The sequence below is a fragment of the Myotis brandtii genome, unplaced genomic scaffold (assembly GCF_000412655.1).
Source record: "Myotis brandtii unplaced genomic scaffold, ASM41265v1 scaffold612, whole genome shotgun sequence".
NCBI lineage: Eukaryota > Metazoa > Chordata > Mammalia > Chiroptera > Vespertilionidae > Myotis > Myotis brandtii.
In genome coordinates, this window is record NW_005370328.1 from 2,231,627 (window position 1) to 2,249,445 (window position 17,819).

The window sequence follows — 17,819 nt, forward strand, 5'->3', positions numbered from 1 at the left end:
GAGAGAGAGAGAGAGAGAGAGAGAGAGAGACATCAATGAGAGAGAAACATCGATTGGCTGCCTCCTGCATGCTGCGTGCTCCACAATGGGGATCGAGTCCACAGCCCTAGGCATGTGCCCTGACCGGGAATCCAACCGTGACCTCCTGGTTCATAGGTTGAAACTCATCCACTGAGCTACACCAGCCAGGCAGTTTATGAAATTTTTAATAGGCAAAAAGAAGGAAAGAGAATACTTTCTTTTAGTTTCCTTTTTAAAAAGGCAGTCTCTATGTTTGGCAAATGCAGGCCAAGCATGCTCTCTCTCGTTCTTTCTGACATCACACAAAGTAAGAAATAGTGCCCTTCGAATGGGAGATTTCCTTTAATTACATTGGGAAGCGATAGTGGTCGGTATTGCATGTTTAATGTAATGTTCTGCGTGCCCTTTTTTTCTTTCTTTCTCCCCCCCGCCCACCACCCCTTCACAGCCACCTCATCTTGAGCAGAAATAAAAGGCTCAGGGCTTGTCAGCATCAGTTTATAGATAGCTGTTTAAAAATAATGAGATATTGGCTATTGTAAGGCTCAGGGCCGTCTTGCCAGACTCATTTATTTCCATTCACCTTTTGTCAGAATCAAAGACAGAAGACATTCAATTAAAACATGTCACCTGTTGCAATGACCTAATTTGTACTCCTATGTGTCATAGATAGGGCTCTGTGCTTCTGAGAAAGTGCTTTTACCCCCCATGCAACAGTGTGCCCCCTGCAAAACACTTTGTCTGGTTATTTCAAGTTTCTTTTTTTTAAAAAAAAAATATTTGTATTGATATCAAAGAGGAAGGGAGAGAGAGATAGAAACATTAATGATGAGAGAGAATCATTGATCGGCTGCCTACTGCACACCCCTACTGAGGATCAAGCCTGCAACCCGGGCATGTGCCCTAACTGGGAATCGAACCATGACCTCCTGGTTCATAGGTCCACGCTCAACCACTGAGCAACACCGGCCGAGCTGATTACTTTTATTTAATATAACTCTTGATTTAGTAGTCATTCACTTCATTATCTTTTTTTAAAAAGTATTTTTCCTTTAATGTGACTCTTTGCATCTTAAGTATTCAGGGGGAGGGAGTTGTCTCTGCAATTCATGTGTACAGCAAACCTTTGTTTGGGAACATTATCTAAGGCATGTTTTTAATTTGGGAAAGTAGGCTAGGATAGCCTGGGTAATTCTCCGCAGGGAAGGTCTTTTGCTGTTCTCTGAAATGCCTCAGACTTTGCACTGTTAAAAATGCGAACAATACTTTTGACTTTGGACTACATCATATAAAAATTTGCATTTGGGCATAAAATGCAGACTTAAAATTAGCTGACTTAGAAGCCCTGGTGCTGAACTGCTTTACGTCTCTTGGAGTTTATTTGCCTCCCAGCATATTTTTTTCCCCTCCTTGCCCTAGTCTTGCGTTCCCAATTTTGTAAATTCTGACAGTGTGTGAGATTTGCAATTCCCATGTGGCCACGTGGGCTCACGCAGTATTTGAGAGAGGCAGCAATGTGGGAGGAAATGCTCTACTTGTAGGCAATGCCAACTATTAAAATCTTTTAGTAAAAAAAAAATAGATAAGGGCAGTCTCCACCTGAATGGAAAATCCAGATGCTTTAATTAACTTCAAATCCTGTCAAATATTGGATACAGTGGGTATCTTATTTCCTCAGAGAAAACTTATTTTTAAACTTTTTCCGAACTGGCTTACCAGTGACATCGAAACAGAAGCTGTTTGTGTTTAAGATTGTAAAGATGTGAAAAGATGTGAACTTGCCCTTTCATGGAAATATTTGGATTAGACTGGTGTTTGTTTAGAGCAAATCTGGATTTCTCAGGTCCTGATTGCAAATATTGTTATTTTGTTTGTTTATTTGTTTCTGCTAAAATAGTTTGAGGCTTCTACGTGTATCAGGTTAATTGGATAATTATCAGTTCTCTTCTCAAATTTGTATTGTGTGCTTAAAGCAAACTCGGGGAAAACATTCTTCTTTTTGATGGAATTTGGGTTCATTTCTCTGTCTATTCTAAAGTAATCACATACGTAAATGATATTATTAATGACAGGAGTGAACAGTAAATAGAATGGGATACCAAATAATTCTATAAATCACTTAGGCATCATAGAGTATCATTATTTGGCTTGTGTTTTTTGAATTATCTTACCACTCCATTATTTGGCTTGTGTTTTTTGAATTATCTTACCACTCCATCATACCCCAAATCTGTTTACATACAGAACTGAGGCAGGGTAGACTGTCAAACTCCATGGGGATAGATTTTCAATAAATAAGCATGATGTAAAATATCTTTAAATAAGATAATATAGCAATATTTCAACAAAATTATGAGATAGTGACAACTTTATTTTCCTTGGCATTTTATGGTTTGTAAAATATTTTAGTATTACATTTGTATAATATCCAATTGCATTAATATATTTTTATAACATTAGATCATCACAGCAAAACTTTGGAGAGGATATTGTCTTTCCATCCATTTTATATGTGGAAAAGGAAATAAGTTAAGGAACTCATTGAAGTTTACAGAGCTAGTTAATGAAAGAGTCATTAAAAAAAAAACCTCAACCATTCTGATTTGCAAATTATGCTTTATTTTTTAAACATATTCTTCATATACTATTTAGGAACAATTTATGATGCCATTGCATATAGCTTTTTGTGGCATGCACTATTATTTTCCGTGAATACTTAGTGTACCCAATTTCTTTGTTTTTTAAAATATTTATTTGTCTAAACCTGCTTCATTGCTCTTGAAGTTGTCTACTGATTTGAGTTAAATTCTGCTTTGATGTTTCAATATGGCATTTCAGGTTTTGTTGAGAAACCAGTGTATGTTTGTATGTTTCACTAAAAGATCATCAACTCTTAAAGTAGTATTTATTATTAAGGCAATATAAAAAATATGTTTCTTTATTGTATGGATCACTAATAATCCTTACCTTTTGTGTATATATACTGACCTTGGGGATTCACCTAGAGATATATCAGCCTTTCCCAAACTGTTTCCTGAACCTCAGGTAACCCACAACTCACATGTCACATGGTATTAATAATATTCCCCAAACTGGATCCTTAGTTAGATTGGTTTGCAAAAGCACTGCCTGGGCCGTATCTCCCTCTGAGAGTTCTGCAGAGGCTATTTGCTTATTAAAGGCTCTGAGATGCCCTTCAGTAAAATAATAAAACTGATGATGCTATTAAACCAAATCTATTTTGTACACAGTTTGAAAGATGCCAAAATATGGGTTATGCATTGCTTGGTTGAATTTATTAATGGAGAATGTTACACGGTTTCATCAATTTAGATACAATCTACTACCAAAAAAAAAAAGAGGCTCTCTCCTCATTCTTACTCCCCAGTAACCTTGTTTTGACAATGGTTTTATAAGGTCCTGTTCTAAACTTTACAGTCCCACTGGAAACCAGGTTGCTGTTGACAAGCTCTTCCCCACCACTCCCTCATATAAACAAAACATTACTTTTCATCCCTTTCCTTTCCTTTTTGCTCTTGATCTCTTACCTCACTGCCAGCAAAACTCCCTGCATCTTGACCCCACCCATCACTCTTTGGGAAAAGGTTTACAAAAGCCCATCTACTTTTGCCTTCTTCCTAACTTCCCCTCCAGCTCTGCCCTGTGAACTCACCCCTTCTTTGACACCCTAGTCTGGATCCTTTCAGGAAGCTCCTCTTTCCATCCTATTGGGTTCAGTCAAAACCAACTCCCAGCTTTCTCGCATTTGAGACATGTTAATATGGGACAGGATAATATGGAACAGTCCTTGCATCTCATCTCTGTGGCATGTAGTTACTTTCAATGCAATTCTATTCTACAGGGTCTTCTGGTAACCCCAGGGTTGGGTAGCTGGCCAGCTGGTCTACCTGATCCTACATATAGAGCAGTGATGGCGAACCTTTTGAGCTCGGCGTGTCAGCATTTTGAAAAACCCTAACTTAACTCTGGTGCTGTGTCACATATAGAAATTTTTTGATATTTGCAACCATAGTAAAACAAAGACTTATATTTTTTGATATTTATTTTATATAGTTAAATGCCATTTAAAAAAGAAAAATCAACCAAAAAAATAAGTTCGCGTGTCACCTCTGACACATAGGTTCGCCATCACTGATATAGAGCTTTCAGGGGTAACTGATATAGAGGCTACAAATGGCCATTGTATTTAATTTGAGAAACAGTTTCTTTGTATTAATTCACATGAAACGTGCCTTTTCTTTGACGTGTACATGTCACTTTGATGGCCTTGCATAAAATGTTTATCTGGTTTATCATCCTCTCCTAGATTTGGTTTCCAATCCCTGGCAATCTTGGTGTAGCCACCACTTTTTTTTACATCCCTCTCATGCCCCTTGACAATTCTGCATGGACTGTCCATTTCCCTAGCACCCATGGGTGATGCTCTCTATGCATTGAATTGGTTTTTGAAGAGATCTACCTCCAGGGTAAACATGTGACTGTCTTTGCCCACAGGAGTGCGTCTTGACAGAGTACGTGGAGGCCGGCAGAAGTACAAGCGCAGAATAGATGCAGAGAACAGCCCCTACCTGAACCCCCAGCTGGTTCAGCCAGCCAAAAAGCCATGTAAGTACAGCAGACATGTCTGGCTGCCCAGTACTCAGAATCCCCCTCTCCCCGCACCCCTCCTGTTGGCTCTGTGTATGACTTTGGCATGCCCATCCCTACCGACTCCAAGGAGGCTTGTCTTTGTTGGGGGGCCATGGCTCCAATCCCAAGGATTGCCTGTGAGGGGCAACAGCCACTCACCTAATGATCTTTTTCTTTCCTATGGTTTTTCCTCCCTCCGCCCTGTATTCGCCTAGTCATTTTGTGGAAGCAGAAGCACATTAAGGCATTGCTTATATAGTGTGGATTTTACATTTACTGGTTCCTTTTATTTTCAGAGGTACATCAAATGGATCATACTGTGATCATTAGTTCATTGGAGCTGTTAGTTTCAGATTTCACAAGAAAGTGATTTTTGTAGTTGTCGCTAACTAAATGAGTTTGACTGCTCAACCTCCCCTTGAAAATACATTAGGAGCCTCATTAATTTGGAGCTAGAGAAGGTTAACACACTAGCTAGCAATAGATTAAAACAAGAATGGGCCCTGCTAATAACAAGCATAGGTTGATGGTTCCGTCTCAGGTGTCCTTATGGGCATCATGAATTGTTTTTTAAGAGCCCGTGGCTTCCTAATGCCAGGTTGCCATTGGAAGGGGCGATGGTACGGTGCTAAAATGCAAGCCCCATTCTCTTTGCCATTAAGTAAAAGAGCTAGAATATAGATCGAGGCAATAACTGTATCCCATTTTCTGAAAAATCAGTTCACAGCTGCTCTGCAACAGCCCTAGCATTTTAGGGGGTTTATGCAAAGAGTTCATATCAGGCACTGAGAAGACTCTTGGTGGAGACGGTGCTGGCATTCAGCTGTCTTTGTCTCAGGAGACACGCCCAGCACCCACTCACATTGATAGCAGTTCCAGAAAAGACACCAGTATTTTGTTACCTGCTTTTAAGGGAAGAGAAAAAAAGCGTCTGCTTCTAATTCAGACTCTCCAGGAGGGGTCGCTGCTGCGCACCGTACAGTGAGCATATGGGGATGGGTTAAATAAATAAAACAGACCCTGAACTGTAAACGAAAGGACATTTCAACGATGTCAAAGGGAAAACAACCAGTTTTACATAAAATTAAAGCTTAAGTGAACATATGGCATAGTTTCCTTTTGCCTTTCCAAAAAACATTATGTTGATTATACCTTCAATTGTCCAATCTGGCATCTTCTCTGCAGCCTGCATAAGCTCCTTGGCATTCTGCAAATACAATCCCGGACTGCATTAAGCAGATTTTGCACATTATAATAAAAAAAAAAACTTTCTGATAATACAATAAAGTGCAATAAACACTAATGCTTAATTTCATTAGAGGTTTAGTTTGCCCGGATTCGGTAATACACAGAGTGCCCATTTCTCATTCATTTTATGCAAACATTGACCAAAACCATTGATAAGTTCCTCTCCAGAGAGAAAAATGAACACCGGCCCACGATAAAGGAACGTCTATGGTTTGGGGCGTAAACCTGAGGAACTGGGAAGTGGCATGTCAAGTACCTTTAAGGAGATTACAGCAATTTCACTGAGCTGCATTTGTCTGAGATAAAGAGGGTTCCTAATAAATCATTACTCATTATCTCAAGGCCTCTGTGCTAATTTTCCTGAGTCCATCCAATTAGTGTGTTTTGGTAACAAACATTTATAAAACTTAATTTTCAGATCCTGTCGGATAAGTGTCAGGAGACGGTGCATGGGCCGTTGGCGGAGAGTGGCTGGGGAGATTTCTGGAACCTGACTGATTGGGTAGCGCAAAAGCCCCAGAGTGGAAATTGGGTTCTATTGATTCTAATTAGGGAAACATTAAATAAGATTTACCTAGAAGCAGTGCTGCAGGCTGTTCCGTCTTCGGAATGATGGGCATTTCCAAGCTTCCACCCCATTTCTCTGACCCCGAGTCCAGTGCCCGTTGGCTTGGCGGAAACAGGCAACATGTTTCCTGTAATAAATAAGAACTGGAGTTTCAGGGTTTCCTTCGGGTCCCTGTCTATGCCCTTTATCACTGCATTTTCCTCTAGTCTGGGAACCCAGTGGTTGCTGAAGGTTTTGTTGATTGTCAGAGCGAGGGAAGTGGAGACTTTTCTAAGTGAGACTAAAACTACAGGGTGTTGTTTCTTAAGCACATACGGGAAGCCAGTGCCATTTTCTGTGGATCCTACAAAGTAAAAAAACAAAACAAAACAAAAAAACACCTCTATTTAACTTTAATGTTTATCAGAAACCGTGGCATTTTGGGATATTTTCTCCTAAATCTGCAGTTTCATGATAATTGAATATTACTGCCAATGAATGGTTATCTGTTGATGATTGGCAATATATGTAATTCCTATGGGAGCTGTAATAACATTTTAAGATATGTCTGGAAAAAATGCTTTATAGTTTGGATGCATCTTCTTGTTATGTTAAAGGCGATTCAAAGAATGTTATGTTTTCAATTCAAATGTATAGGAAGTCTTTCAATTTGGGTTAAAAAGTTATAGTGAAAGGAAAATGATATAGTAAACAGAGAGGAAACTAGCTTTGCTCACAAAAATCCCATTTAATGCCCCATTTTTTTCCAGAGTCATATAGTACATAGAACATGGAAACATTTATTCTTACCCATTTCCATCTCCCCACTTAGCAGAAAGTACAGAAATCTAAAGCTACACACAGACATGGAAAATGGGGCCACGCAGAAAAACCATTCCGTTCGGGAGCCTTTACAGCCCCCTCCATAAACCCGCACATGCCCCCAGGCAGTAAAACACATTTGATGTGATGCTTTTCATTTGTCTCCAGTGTTTATTTTATGAAGGTTTTTAAAAACATAAATCATAAATTTCAGACAGATAAATCTGAACCAGAAAATGAACTACAGACAACAGATGAAAATAGAGGATTGAAGAATTAGACACTCCACGGAGAACACATTGTACCATTTACATAGAACTATTTTTCTGGAAACTGATATTGTCTGTATTGAGGAGATTGGCTAGTATGCTGGGAGAGGGGGAAGGAAAAAAAGTTCCTATTTAGTGCATCCCACAAAGATAGAGTTATTGAGTCCCCAATTCACCCAAGCAGGAGGGCTCTGACCATTGCTCTACTTTAAAGGAATTAAGACAATTAAGGACTTTCATGCCCATGATGACTATGGGCATTAGTAGTTCTTTGCCTTCCACATTATATTCCAGATTTCAGTGCTTGACTGTGCGTTTTTTATCTTAAAGTTGTTGTCTATGACTTAATCTGCTTCCCCAAATCCCACTAAAGATTCAATGCATGAACCCAAAGAGCATCTAACTTCTCTTATCCGTTTGCTACAAATGTTTTCATTCCAGGAGAGAGGCTGCAGTCCCACCAAGGCAGGTAGAGCAAAGGAGAAGACGAAGACAGGAGCGCACCTGTTGGGACTGCAGCCGCTCTGTCTCGCTCTGTGTGTTCCCCGAAGCTGGTTAATGTGCCTATAGGGAACCCTAAGCAGAATACGCTGGGTTTCTTGTAGGCGATTTGATTTCCTGTTCAAAACCCAACGTGCTCTGAGGTTTGTAAAAGAAGGATGATGCTACTAGTGATCCCTCAGTGCTCTGGTCTGATCCTGCAGATAACAAGATTGTGTCCCATTTGTTGGTGGCCGAACCGGAGAAGATCTATGCCATGCCTGACCCCACCGTCCCCGACAGCGACATCAAAGCCCTCACCACGCTGTGCGACTTGGCTGACCGAGAGCTGGTGGTGATCATTGGATGGGCCAAGCATATTCCAGGTACCTTCTCTGAAAACAAATTTTTTTAAAAAAGAAAAGAAAAACATTGTAGTTCATTCTCTAGGTCAGTGGTTCTCAAACTTCCTAATGCCGCGACCCTTTAATACAGTTCCTCATGTTGTGGTGACCCCCAACCATACAATTATTTTCCTTGCTACTTCATAACTGTAATTTTGCTACTGTTATGAATTGTCATGTAAATATCTGATATGCATGATGTATTTTCATTGTTACAAATTGAACATAATTAAAGCAGAGTGATTAATCACAAAAACAATATGTAATTATATATGTGTTTTCCGATGGTCTTAGGCGACCCCTGTGAAAGGGTCCTTTGACCCCCAAAGGGGTCTCGACCCACAGGTTGAGAACCGCTGCTCTAGGTGGTATATGTACATTTGGGCAAATTCTAAATTTTCTCTTTGGGATTGTTTTTTAACATTTACCTTGTTTTGTTTTTTATTATTATACTTAGTTTAAAGCTTTTCTGATCTTCATAGAACCCTAAACCTTTTTCTGTCTGTACCAACTTGAACTCTTGTTAATTATGTTTTCCTATATGGAGGTACTATTGCCAAGGTAAGATAAAGACAATATAATTTTAAAAACAACAACACAGTTCTTTATTCCTTTTAAAGTTCTGAGCTTTCTCCTAAAGAAATGCTTCTGCTTTTATTTTCATGGTAAAAGGTGTTTTTGTCACCAGTAGTCTAATGTAAATTTGTTTCCTTCTTTTTAAGAATAACTCATTTTGTTGTTCATGGTGGCTATTTATACTGTTTATTCACATACTATTCATATTCACAAGCTTTGCTTTGGTTTACAATGAGATGTCCATCTTGAATTTATACAGAAATTAATGAAAAGAAATGTTACATTGACATCGGGAATTTTCTCCTATGGTAACTTCAAAGCAGTCTTTTAAAATAGCCTTTTCCTTTTCTTTCTTGACCCATCCTGTCATATCAAACCTATGCCTAACCACAGATTCTGAGAAGTCTAGTCATCTAGAATTATTATTTTTTGTTTGCTTGAGTGTTGATCTTCAAATCGCTTATAAGGAAGTTTTTGAATGGTGAGCCAGGCTTTTCTGGTTACAGTTAACTTATTTCTGTCTCCTTAAACTAGTTTGTCTTTATGCTTTGAATGCTACAGTAATTTCTTTAATCAAATTGATGGAAGTCCCTTTCCCAGCCCACACTGAAACCAATTTATTGGTCATGATACGCCAGCTATGTTGCTAACAGTCGTAACGAACTGTCAGGCAGTATCGCAGGGAAGCTAATTTGAAGTCATTAGGTGTGCAGCGCTCAGGCGACAATTTGTTACAGTGGTTAGCGACACAGCTGACGTTTCTGAATGGCTTTGTTCGGGGCTGTTCTCGATGAGGCCAAGCAAATTGTAAACTAATTTAAACATCACTCTGTATTATACCGGCTACTCTGTCTTACACTGTTTGCTAATAAAGCACCCCAAATTAAGTCAAAACTAGTTAAATAGGTGAGCTGGAGTGTGTTCTTCAGACGATACCTACACAGGGGTCGCTGTGCATACAAAAATCGTGAGAATTGGATCATATGGATAGGTGGCATTGCATTGGGGTTGTCATCACATCTGTATGACTTTTAGGAAAAGCAAAAAAAAAAAAATTACACACACACACGCACACACACACACACAGGTATTTGTTAAGACATTTGGGAATAGTGGCAGTGGCCAGTCAAGTCTGTGGGGCCAGTCAAGTCAGAATATGCTTGAATGATAAACATAAACTTACCCAGAAGGAAAGTGTTAGGAAGGGTTTTAGAGCCAAAAGATATAAGACTAACATTTGGCCCTAACTGGTTTGGCTCAGTAGATAGAGCATCAGCCCGCGGACTCAGGGGTCCCAGGTTCGATTCTAGTCAAGGGCATATGCCTTGGTTACGGGCACATCCCCAGTAGGGAGTGTGCAGGAGACAGCTGATCAATGTTTATCTCTCATCGATGTTTCTAACTCTCTATCCCTCTCCCTTCCTCTCTGTAAAAAATCAATAAAATATATTTAAAAACAAAACAAAACAAAACAAAAAAAGACTAACATTTGTTGAAGTTTCCATAGATACTTTTTTAGATTATCTATCTATCTATCTAGCCATTTATATTTATATATTCTATCATTTTCTACATACACATTTATACTCGCATGTTGAAACTATCATTGCCACATGTCCTCTGGGGAACAAAGTTGAGCTGTCTCCAACTGAGAACCATTGTTCCATCCCAGGAATTGGTTATTATCACCCTTAATTCACAGATAGAGAGATCTGGGGCAGAGAGAGGGGAAAACACATACACAGTCCACAAATGTACCCTGTGCCTTCAAAGCATACATTCAGCATTGCTTCCTGGAGTCGAATTAGGATATTTTGGTGTCCTGGTTGAAAGAACTATCCAATATAATAAAACCATAATATGAAAATTGACCGAACAGCAGAATGACCAGTTACTATGATGCACACTGACCACTAGGAGGCAGGCGCTCAATGCAGATGCTGCCCCCTGGTGTGCTCCCACAGGGGAAGTGCCGCTCAGTCAGAAGCCAGGCTCATGGCTGGCGAGTGCATCAGTGGTGGCGGGAGCCTCTCCTGCCTCCACTGCAAGCAGGTGGTAAGGAGCGAAGGATCCCAGACTGTGAGAGCCTCAGACTGCAAGAGGGATGTCTGACTGCTGGCGTAGGCCCAATCCCCAGTAGGCAGACATCCCTCAAGGGGTCCCGGACTGCAAGAGGGCGCAGGCTAGGCTAAGGGACCCCCCCATATGCACGAATTTCATGCACCAGGCCTCTAGTTTCAAAATAATAATGATGACACTGTTATTCGCATGAAAGGCTATGTCACCATGACTCCAAACCACTATGTTTCAGAGAACTCTCCCCAATTCTCCCTGGTGTCAGGTAGGTGTTAAGCCAGTATTTGGGTGTGGTACAGACATTCCATGATAGGGCCCCATAAAATTCAACATCTCCTTCTGACGTTCCCTGGTAAGAAAACGTCAGCGATGAATTGTGGGACCAGCCATGCATCGAAGTAGAAATGTCAGCTTACAGAGGAACTTGTCCCCATAGAGGGGCTCTGGTGACTTTTGGGAAGACAGTAACTTTAAATAACTATGAGTAACAGCAATTGTAGTGGTGGAAGCAATTACTATACGATTATGTGTTCAGTCTTAAATGGGGGCTTAGCATTAGTGAGCACTGACGTTATTCTCTCTCTGTAGTAAATGCCAGAGCTGGTCACTGTGGAGTGGTGACTCACAGCTCGGGTTTTTGTGACACCCTGAGGGTGCTTTAAATGATTGCAAGGAGCCCAGCACGTGTGGCTCAGTGGTTGAGCGTCAGCCTATGAACCAGGAGGTCAGAATTTGATTCTGGGTCAGGGCACATGCCCGGGTTGTGGGCTGGATCTCCCATAGAGGGTGTGCAGGAGGCAGCCGATCAGGGATTCTCTCTCATCATTGATGTTTCTATCTCTCCCTCTCCCTTCCTCTATGAAATTAATAAAAATATATTAAAAAATAAATGATTTCAAGGAGTATCTTGGTTTTTCAGAAAGAGATTAGCAAAATAAGAATCAACTGAAACTCTCTTTTTAAAATATATACCTGGTATATATTTTTAGATATATTTTATTGTTGAAAGTATCACAAATGTCCCTTTTTCCCGTTGACACCCTCTACCCTGCACCCTTGCCCCCAGGCCTTCACCACACTATTGTCTTTGTCCATAGGTTATGTGTATATGCATATAAATTCCCTGGTTAATCTATCCCCACCCAGCCACACCTTTGCCTTCCCTCTGAGATTCCTCAGTCTGTTCCATGGTTCTGTGTGTCTGGATCAGTTTTGTTCATCAATTTATTTTCTTCATTAGATACCACGTGAGAATGAGATCATGTGATACTTCTTTCTCTGGCTGGCTTTGTGCCATGCAGGGTTGGGGCAGAAGTATGCTCTGCTCTTGGAGTGCTGGTATACCTTGGGTTCAGGGATGCTGGGCACAGCAGCCATGGCAATGTGGGCTAGGGGTGCAAACACAAAGAGAATATGAAGATTAAAGTGGCATTTCTGCCTTGGTGAAAGTAAAATGGAGTTCTCGATAACATGACCCAGACCTGATAACTGGGTCAGAGCCAGAATTTAAGCCAAATCAGAACTGAGATCTCACCAGTCTTGGTCTTAAATTAAGAACTCTTAGCCCTCGCTGGTTTGGCTCAGAGCATAGAGCATCACCCTGCGGACTGAAGGGTCCCGGGTTCAGTTCCAATTGCAGGCTCTGCCAGTCAGTGATTCTCTCTCCTCATTGATGTTTCTGTCTCTCTCTCTCTCCCTCTTCCTTTCTGAAATCAATAAAAATATAATTTAAAAAGAAAAGAAAGGACTCTTTTTTTTAACACTAGAGAACCCCTCTTTTCTAATATAATAAAATTTAAGCCTTTTCTCTCTATATCCTATCCTGTTCTTAGTTTGTGCAATATGACACACAGAGAAACACACATACTTCAAAATGTATTTTTATTGATTTGAGAGAGAGAGAGCAAGGGAAGAGAGAGAGAGAGAGAAGAGAGAAACATGGATGTGAGAGAAAAATATTGATCAGTTGCCTCCCATATGCACCCCAACCAGGGATCAAACCAGTAACCTGGGCATGTGCTAGTGGGAATTGAACTGGAGACCTCTGGGTGCACGGGGCGATGCTCAACCAACTGAGCCACACCAGCCAGGGTGACACACACACACTTTTTAAAGATCAAGTTTAACATCCAAGTGAAGTTCAGCCATCTTCCTGCACAACTGAGAATGTACTCTTTTGCATTTTTGCTTTTGCTACATGAAAAAAGTGGAGAATTCAAAACAGAAACCCACTGAAAAATACATACAGAGTGGGCCTTTTCTTTTTTAAATCAGTAAATAGAATTAGTTGTCTTACTTAAATAAATCACATAAATGGAAGAGTGTGTTATGAAACATGACCATACTTTATCTAAAGGAAAAAAAAAAAGAGAGAGAGAGAGAGAGAGATCACAAGGGCTTTAGAAAACGCTTGACTTTCGCCAGAGGAGCATCAGGGCACATGAACAGATGATGGTGTCCTAATAGCCCTTCTTAAGAATGACAGGGCCCCGCCATTAGCATCCTTTTATATCCTTAGAAATTGCTCACGCCTCGCTTTTCTGGTTCCTATCTGCCTGCCTCTTTTTTATTTCTCTTTCAATTCCGGCCGCGCTCGGATAAGCGCGTGCTAACACAATATGATTGAGCTGTAAAAGGGAACGCTGTCGCCCCTAATCTCCTTTATGTAGATACGGAGGCTGGCGCACTCCACTTCATTCTCCTGCCATTGTCGGCCTGTTTGAGAATGGGCCGCGGAGTAATGGAGGCTTGTAGATATCAGAGCTAGGTTTCTCGGGGTGTGATAAGACGATTATCGGCCCTGCAAGTCAGATCTGTGACTGTGCTCTGCCGTTGATTAAAATATTACTATTTTCTGTACCTTGGTTACAAGAGGCAGCAGGTCCTGAGTCAGGTGGCCCTTAAGAGAGCACAACCCATATGAGCTGACCTATCTAAGTGGCTTAAATACATTCATGGATCTCGCCTGACAGTTTTTAGCAGCACAGGGAGGTATTTGAACAGTTAAGTGAATGAATGCATTTTGGACGGTTTTGTTCTTTTTCAAATAGGGCACGTTTCTCAGATAGGCTTGTTTATGTTGAACATGACAAATGAAATGATTACCAGCTAAAGAAGGGACACTCTGGTCAAGTTTGGGGCCCTCTAGTCACATCTTTTAAGTCGTGTCTATTGTAATGACAGCAAACAGAAAAAGAAAAAAAAACAACACCTATAATTTTGCTTCAGACAAAATGAAAGCAGGAAATACTAAACTCTAAAAGAAAATCACACCAGGAAAATAATGTGATAAAACAGTCTTTTCATAGAGTTATTCACATTATAAACAGAAATATAAAGCATAAGAGCCAGTATTTTCCATTTATTCTGAAACATATTTTGTGAAAACCTTGGTGGAAAAAATGGCTCATTCATTGGCTTTTAAAATTTCCCAACAGAAATATCCAGACTTTTCTAGAAATGACAGAAATCTTCAAAGAACATGGGTAAACTACTTCTCCATAAGGGTATACAGTTGTGGGAGAATAATTTGAAACATTTGTTGCTAATAACGCTGCTTAAAGATGCATTTATTGTTCAGGAGCATTTTATGCAGAGGCCAATTTTTAAGGTTATGTCATCCTCCAACTAATGTTGCAGAAGAGTTTTTTTTTAAAATTCCCATTACTTACCTTTAAAAAAATTAACTGATTTTAGAGAGGAAGGGAGAGGGAGAGAGAGAAACATCAATGATGAGAGAGATTCATTGATCAGCTGCCTCCTGCACGCCCTCCACTGAGGATTGAGCCCACAACCCGGGCATGTGCCCTGCTGGCTCATAGGTCTACACTCAACCACTGAGCCATGCCGGCCGGGCCCTATTACTTATCTTAAACTGGTAGCACCATTAAGTGATTAGAATGTGTAAAAAAGTACAAGAAAGGGTAGTAGAGATAATTATTTTAAGGTTAAAATTCCACTTGTAACACAAAACATGTTTCCATGTGTGTAAGTATGTGATTATGGTTTGAAGTGTAGAAAACAGGGCACTGTTGACTAAGAGTAATATATAAATAGCACCTAATCATCTATTTCTGATTGTGTCATTGGCATTTGATAGATTTTTATTGATTAGTGGATTTAAAAAATGCACAGAACACACTCTTCCTTTCTCCTGAGCTCTCACCTTCCACCCCATCTCAACTAAATTTACACATAGTTGTAATTTCTGTTTTGCTATGGAAGAATTTAAGCGATTACAGCTTCTTTAATCAGGATTAATTTTACTTTTGTGCATGTAACTGAATGGTTTCAGAACTGTGAAAACTTTTAGAAACGTGGAGAAAATATACATTTAAGACCAAAGTTCTGGCACTTAATACTACTTAAGTTATAAGTATATTCCACTACCAAATAGTTGGAGGTTCTATTTAGTGTATCTGGTGGTTGTATACTTTGTACCTGGAGCTGCGGTTTGTAAGGGTAGAAGGATTCTGCAAGTACAATCAGAAAACCTGAGTTGCCCTAGTTGAGTAATTATTTGGAAATTATTAATGGCTGTAGCCATTACTTACATTATGAAAATCAAATGGGGAAATGCACATAAGTATAATTATTTGCAAGTTATCAAGCAAGTTCTAAACATAAACTATTGAATGTTCATTTTGGTCTCTAAGATGCTGCACGAAGGTTGTCATTTTGTTGCAGTTAAAACCAAGTGATCCAAAAAGCTAGTGTTCATAAAAGCCATTTCAAAAAACCTTCAGATTAAATACTGGTTGTAATAGAAAGGGGGTGAGCTTATTAACCAGGAGGAGCTGGTATGGATATTGCCATCATTCTGTCCTAAAGAAGTTAGCCCATCCTCATTGGCCAAACCGAAAATAACAAATGCTTATCAGTATCTGAAGCTATAACTGTGATATGGACGTAGACACTACCCTGGGGAATATTTTGTGGAAATAAGTAATCAGAAATATCTCCTAAGGACGCCTTCATTTTCTACAGCTAACCTTGCCAGAAATTAAAAAAAAAAGTATTGACAAGTTTCAACAACAAACAAGTTTCCAGGTTTCTTAGACACAGACCCGGCTTCAAGAGGCACCCAAATGTTCTTACAGATGCTCACAGAGATCTGTCTTTACCTCTCAGTGTCATTGTTTGTGTGACCTAAGTCACCGTTCTATGGCCATGCTAAATTACCTGCGCCCTGTGACCTCTATTCCAGCGTTACCTCTGCCATCCACACATAGCCATGTCTTTGTACACCTCTGATCGAAGAGGAAGCATGATACCATAGCAATCATGGATACAATTTAAGTATGTGTCTACACTGTGTTTGGTACTATAGGAAATATAACAGATACATGTGATGTGATCTTTACCCTGTATCATGCATCCATGTCTTCATAAATACATGTACATGCACATATGTGTCTTACTGGTTTATGAAGCACTTTCAAACTTTTAGTTGGTATCTAATATGCAAAGTGTCCCTTCGGGAGTTCAACCGGGAGACGGGGAGTTCGCTCGCTATGAGGTGCGCTGACCACCAGGTGGTGGCACGTAACAAAGGAAGACTTCGGATGGCAGCTGGAAGCACCAATAGGGCCTGATTGCCGGCCAGGCCTAGGGCCCCTACCCGTGCACCAATTTCGTGTACCGGGCCTCTAGTCCACAATAATCCTGTAGGTATTCTGTAGGTAGGTTTTATTCTTATTATCCCCACTGGATAGATGAGTCAACTTGAGAGTCAGGAAGTTTGACTCACATTATTAATCCTGTTACTCAAACCCACAGAACACTTCAGTGACTTCTTATGGTTAACTGCATTATGCCTTCCTTCCATCTCCTCACCCACTTCCCCCACGTTCTCTGTCATTTGTACCACACTACTGACCTGCCTTCCATTATAAGTCTACCGGATGAAACACATTGCCCTGTCTTTACATGTTGTCTATGATAGTGCTCTCACGCTTACAAAATAGATCAAAGGCAAGGAAGATGAATGAACAAAGAGAGTGTAGGACACATCTTCAAATCAGTAAAAATCAAGGTGTTGGATGGATAGTGCACCCTAGAGACCCCCGACCACAGATTGGACTGGAATGAGGCAATCACTGTCTTGCTGCTCATCGCAGGGCTGGGAAACGTCCTTCAGTGAGGGGTGGCTGAGATTGGATGGTTTCCCGGACTCTGTGCAGATTCACTGGGCATTGCATTTGATTGACAGGTACAGGTAAACTGGAGCAGAAGTGCATTGAGTGACTTGCACCCAACCAGATATCAAAACGTTAGCCCGCCACTTGCCACTTAACCTTGAGTCAGTTCCTCCCTCCCTGTGCTCTCCTCCTCCCTCCCTCTCTCCCTCTCTGCTTGTCTTCCTCTCTTCTTTTCTTCCTTCCTTCCTCTCAGTCCCTCCCTCTTTCCTTCCTTCCTTCCTTCCTTCCTTCCTTCCTTCCTTCCTTCCTTCCTTCTTGCCTGCCTCCCTCCCTTCCTCCCTTCCTTCCTTCCTTCCTTCCTTCCTTCCTTCCTTCCTTCCTTCCTTCCTTCCTTCCTTCCTTCCTTCCTTCCTTCCTTCCTTCCTTCCTTCCTTCCTTCCTTCCTTCCTTCCTTCCTTCCTTCCTTCCTTCCTTCCTTCCTTCCTTCCTTCCTTCCTTCCTTCTTGCCTGCCTCCCTCCCTTCCTTCCTTCCTTCCTTCCTTCCTTCCTTCCTTCCTTCCTTTCTTCCTTCCTTTCTTTTTTGCTT

General features: G+C 40.6%; 1 protein-coding gene across 6 annotated transcripts in view; it reads left to right on the top strand.

The window, feature by feature from the left end:
- ESRRG (estrogen-related receptor gamma) overlaps positions 1-17,819 on the top strand; it is a 460,216-nt gene that overhangs the window by 406,181 nt on the left and 36,216 nt on the right. For all 6 annotated transcript variants that reach the window (XM_014528049.1, XM_014528050.1, XM_014528051.1 and 3 more), the window contains 2 exons: positions 4,537-4,647; positions 8,262-8,423. In XM_014528049.1, the coding sequence (XP_014383535.1) occupies positions 4,537-4,647; positions 8,262-8,423 (273 nt within the window). The remainder of the gene's footprint in view (positions 1-4,536; positions 4,648-8,261; positions 8,424-17,819) is intronic.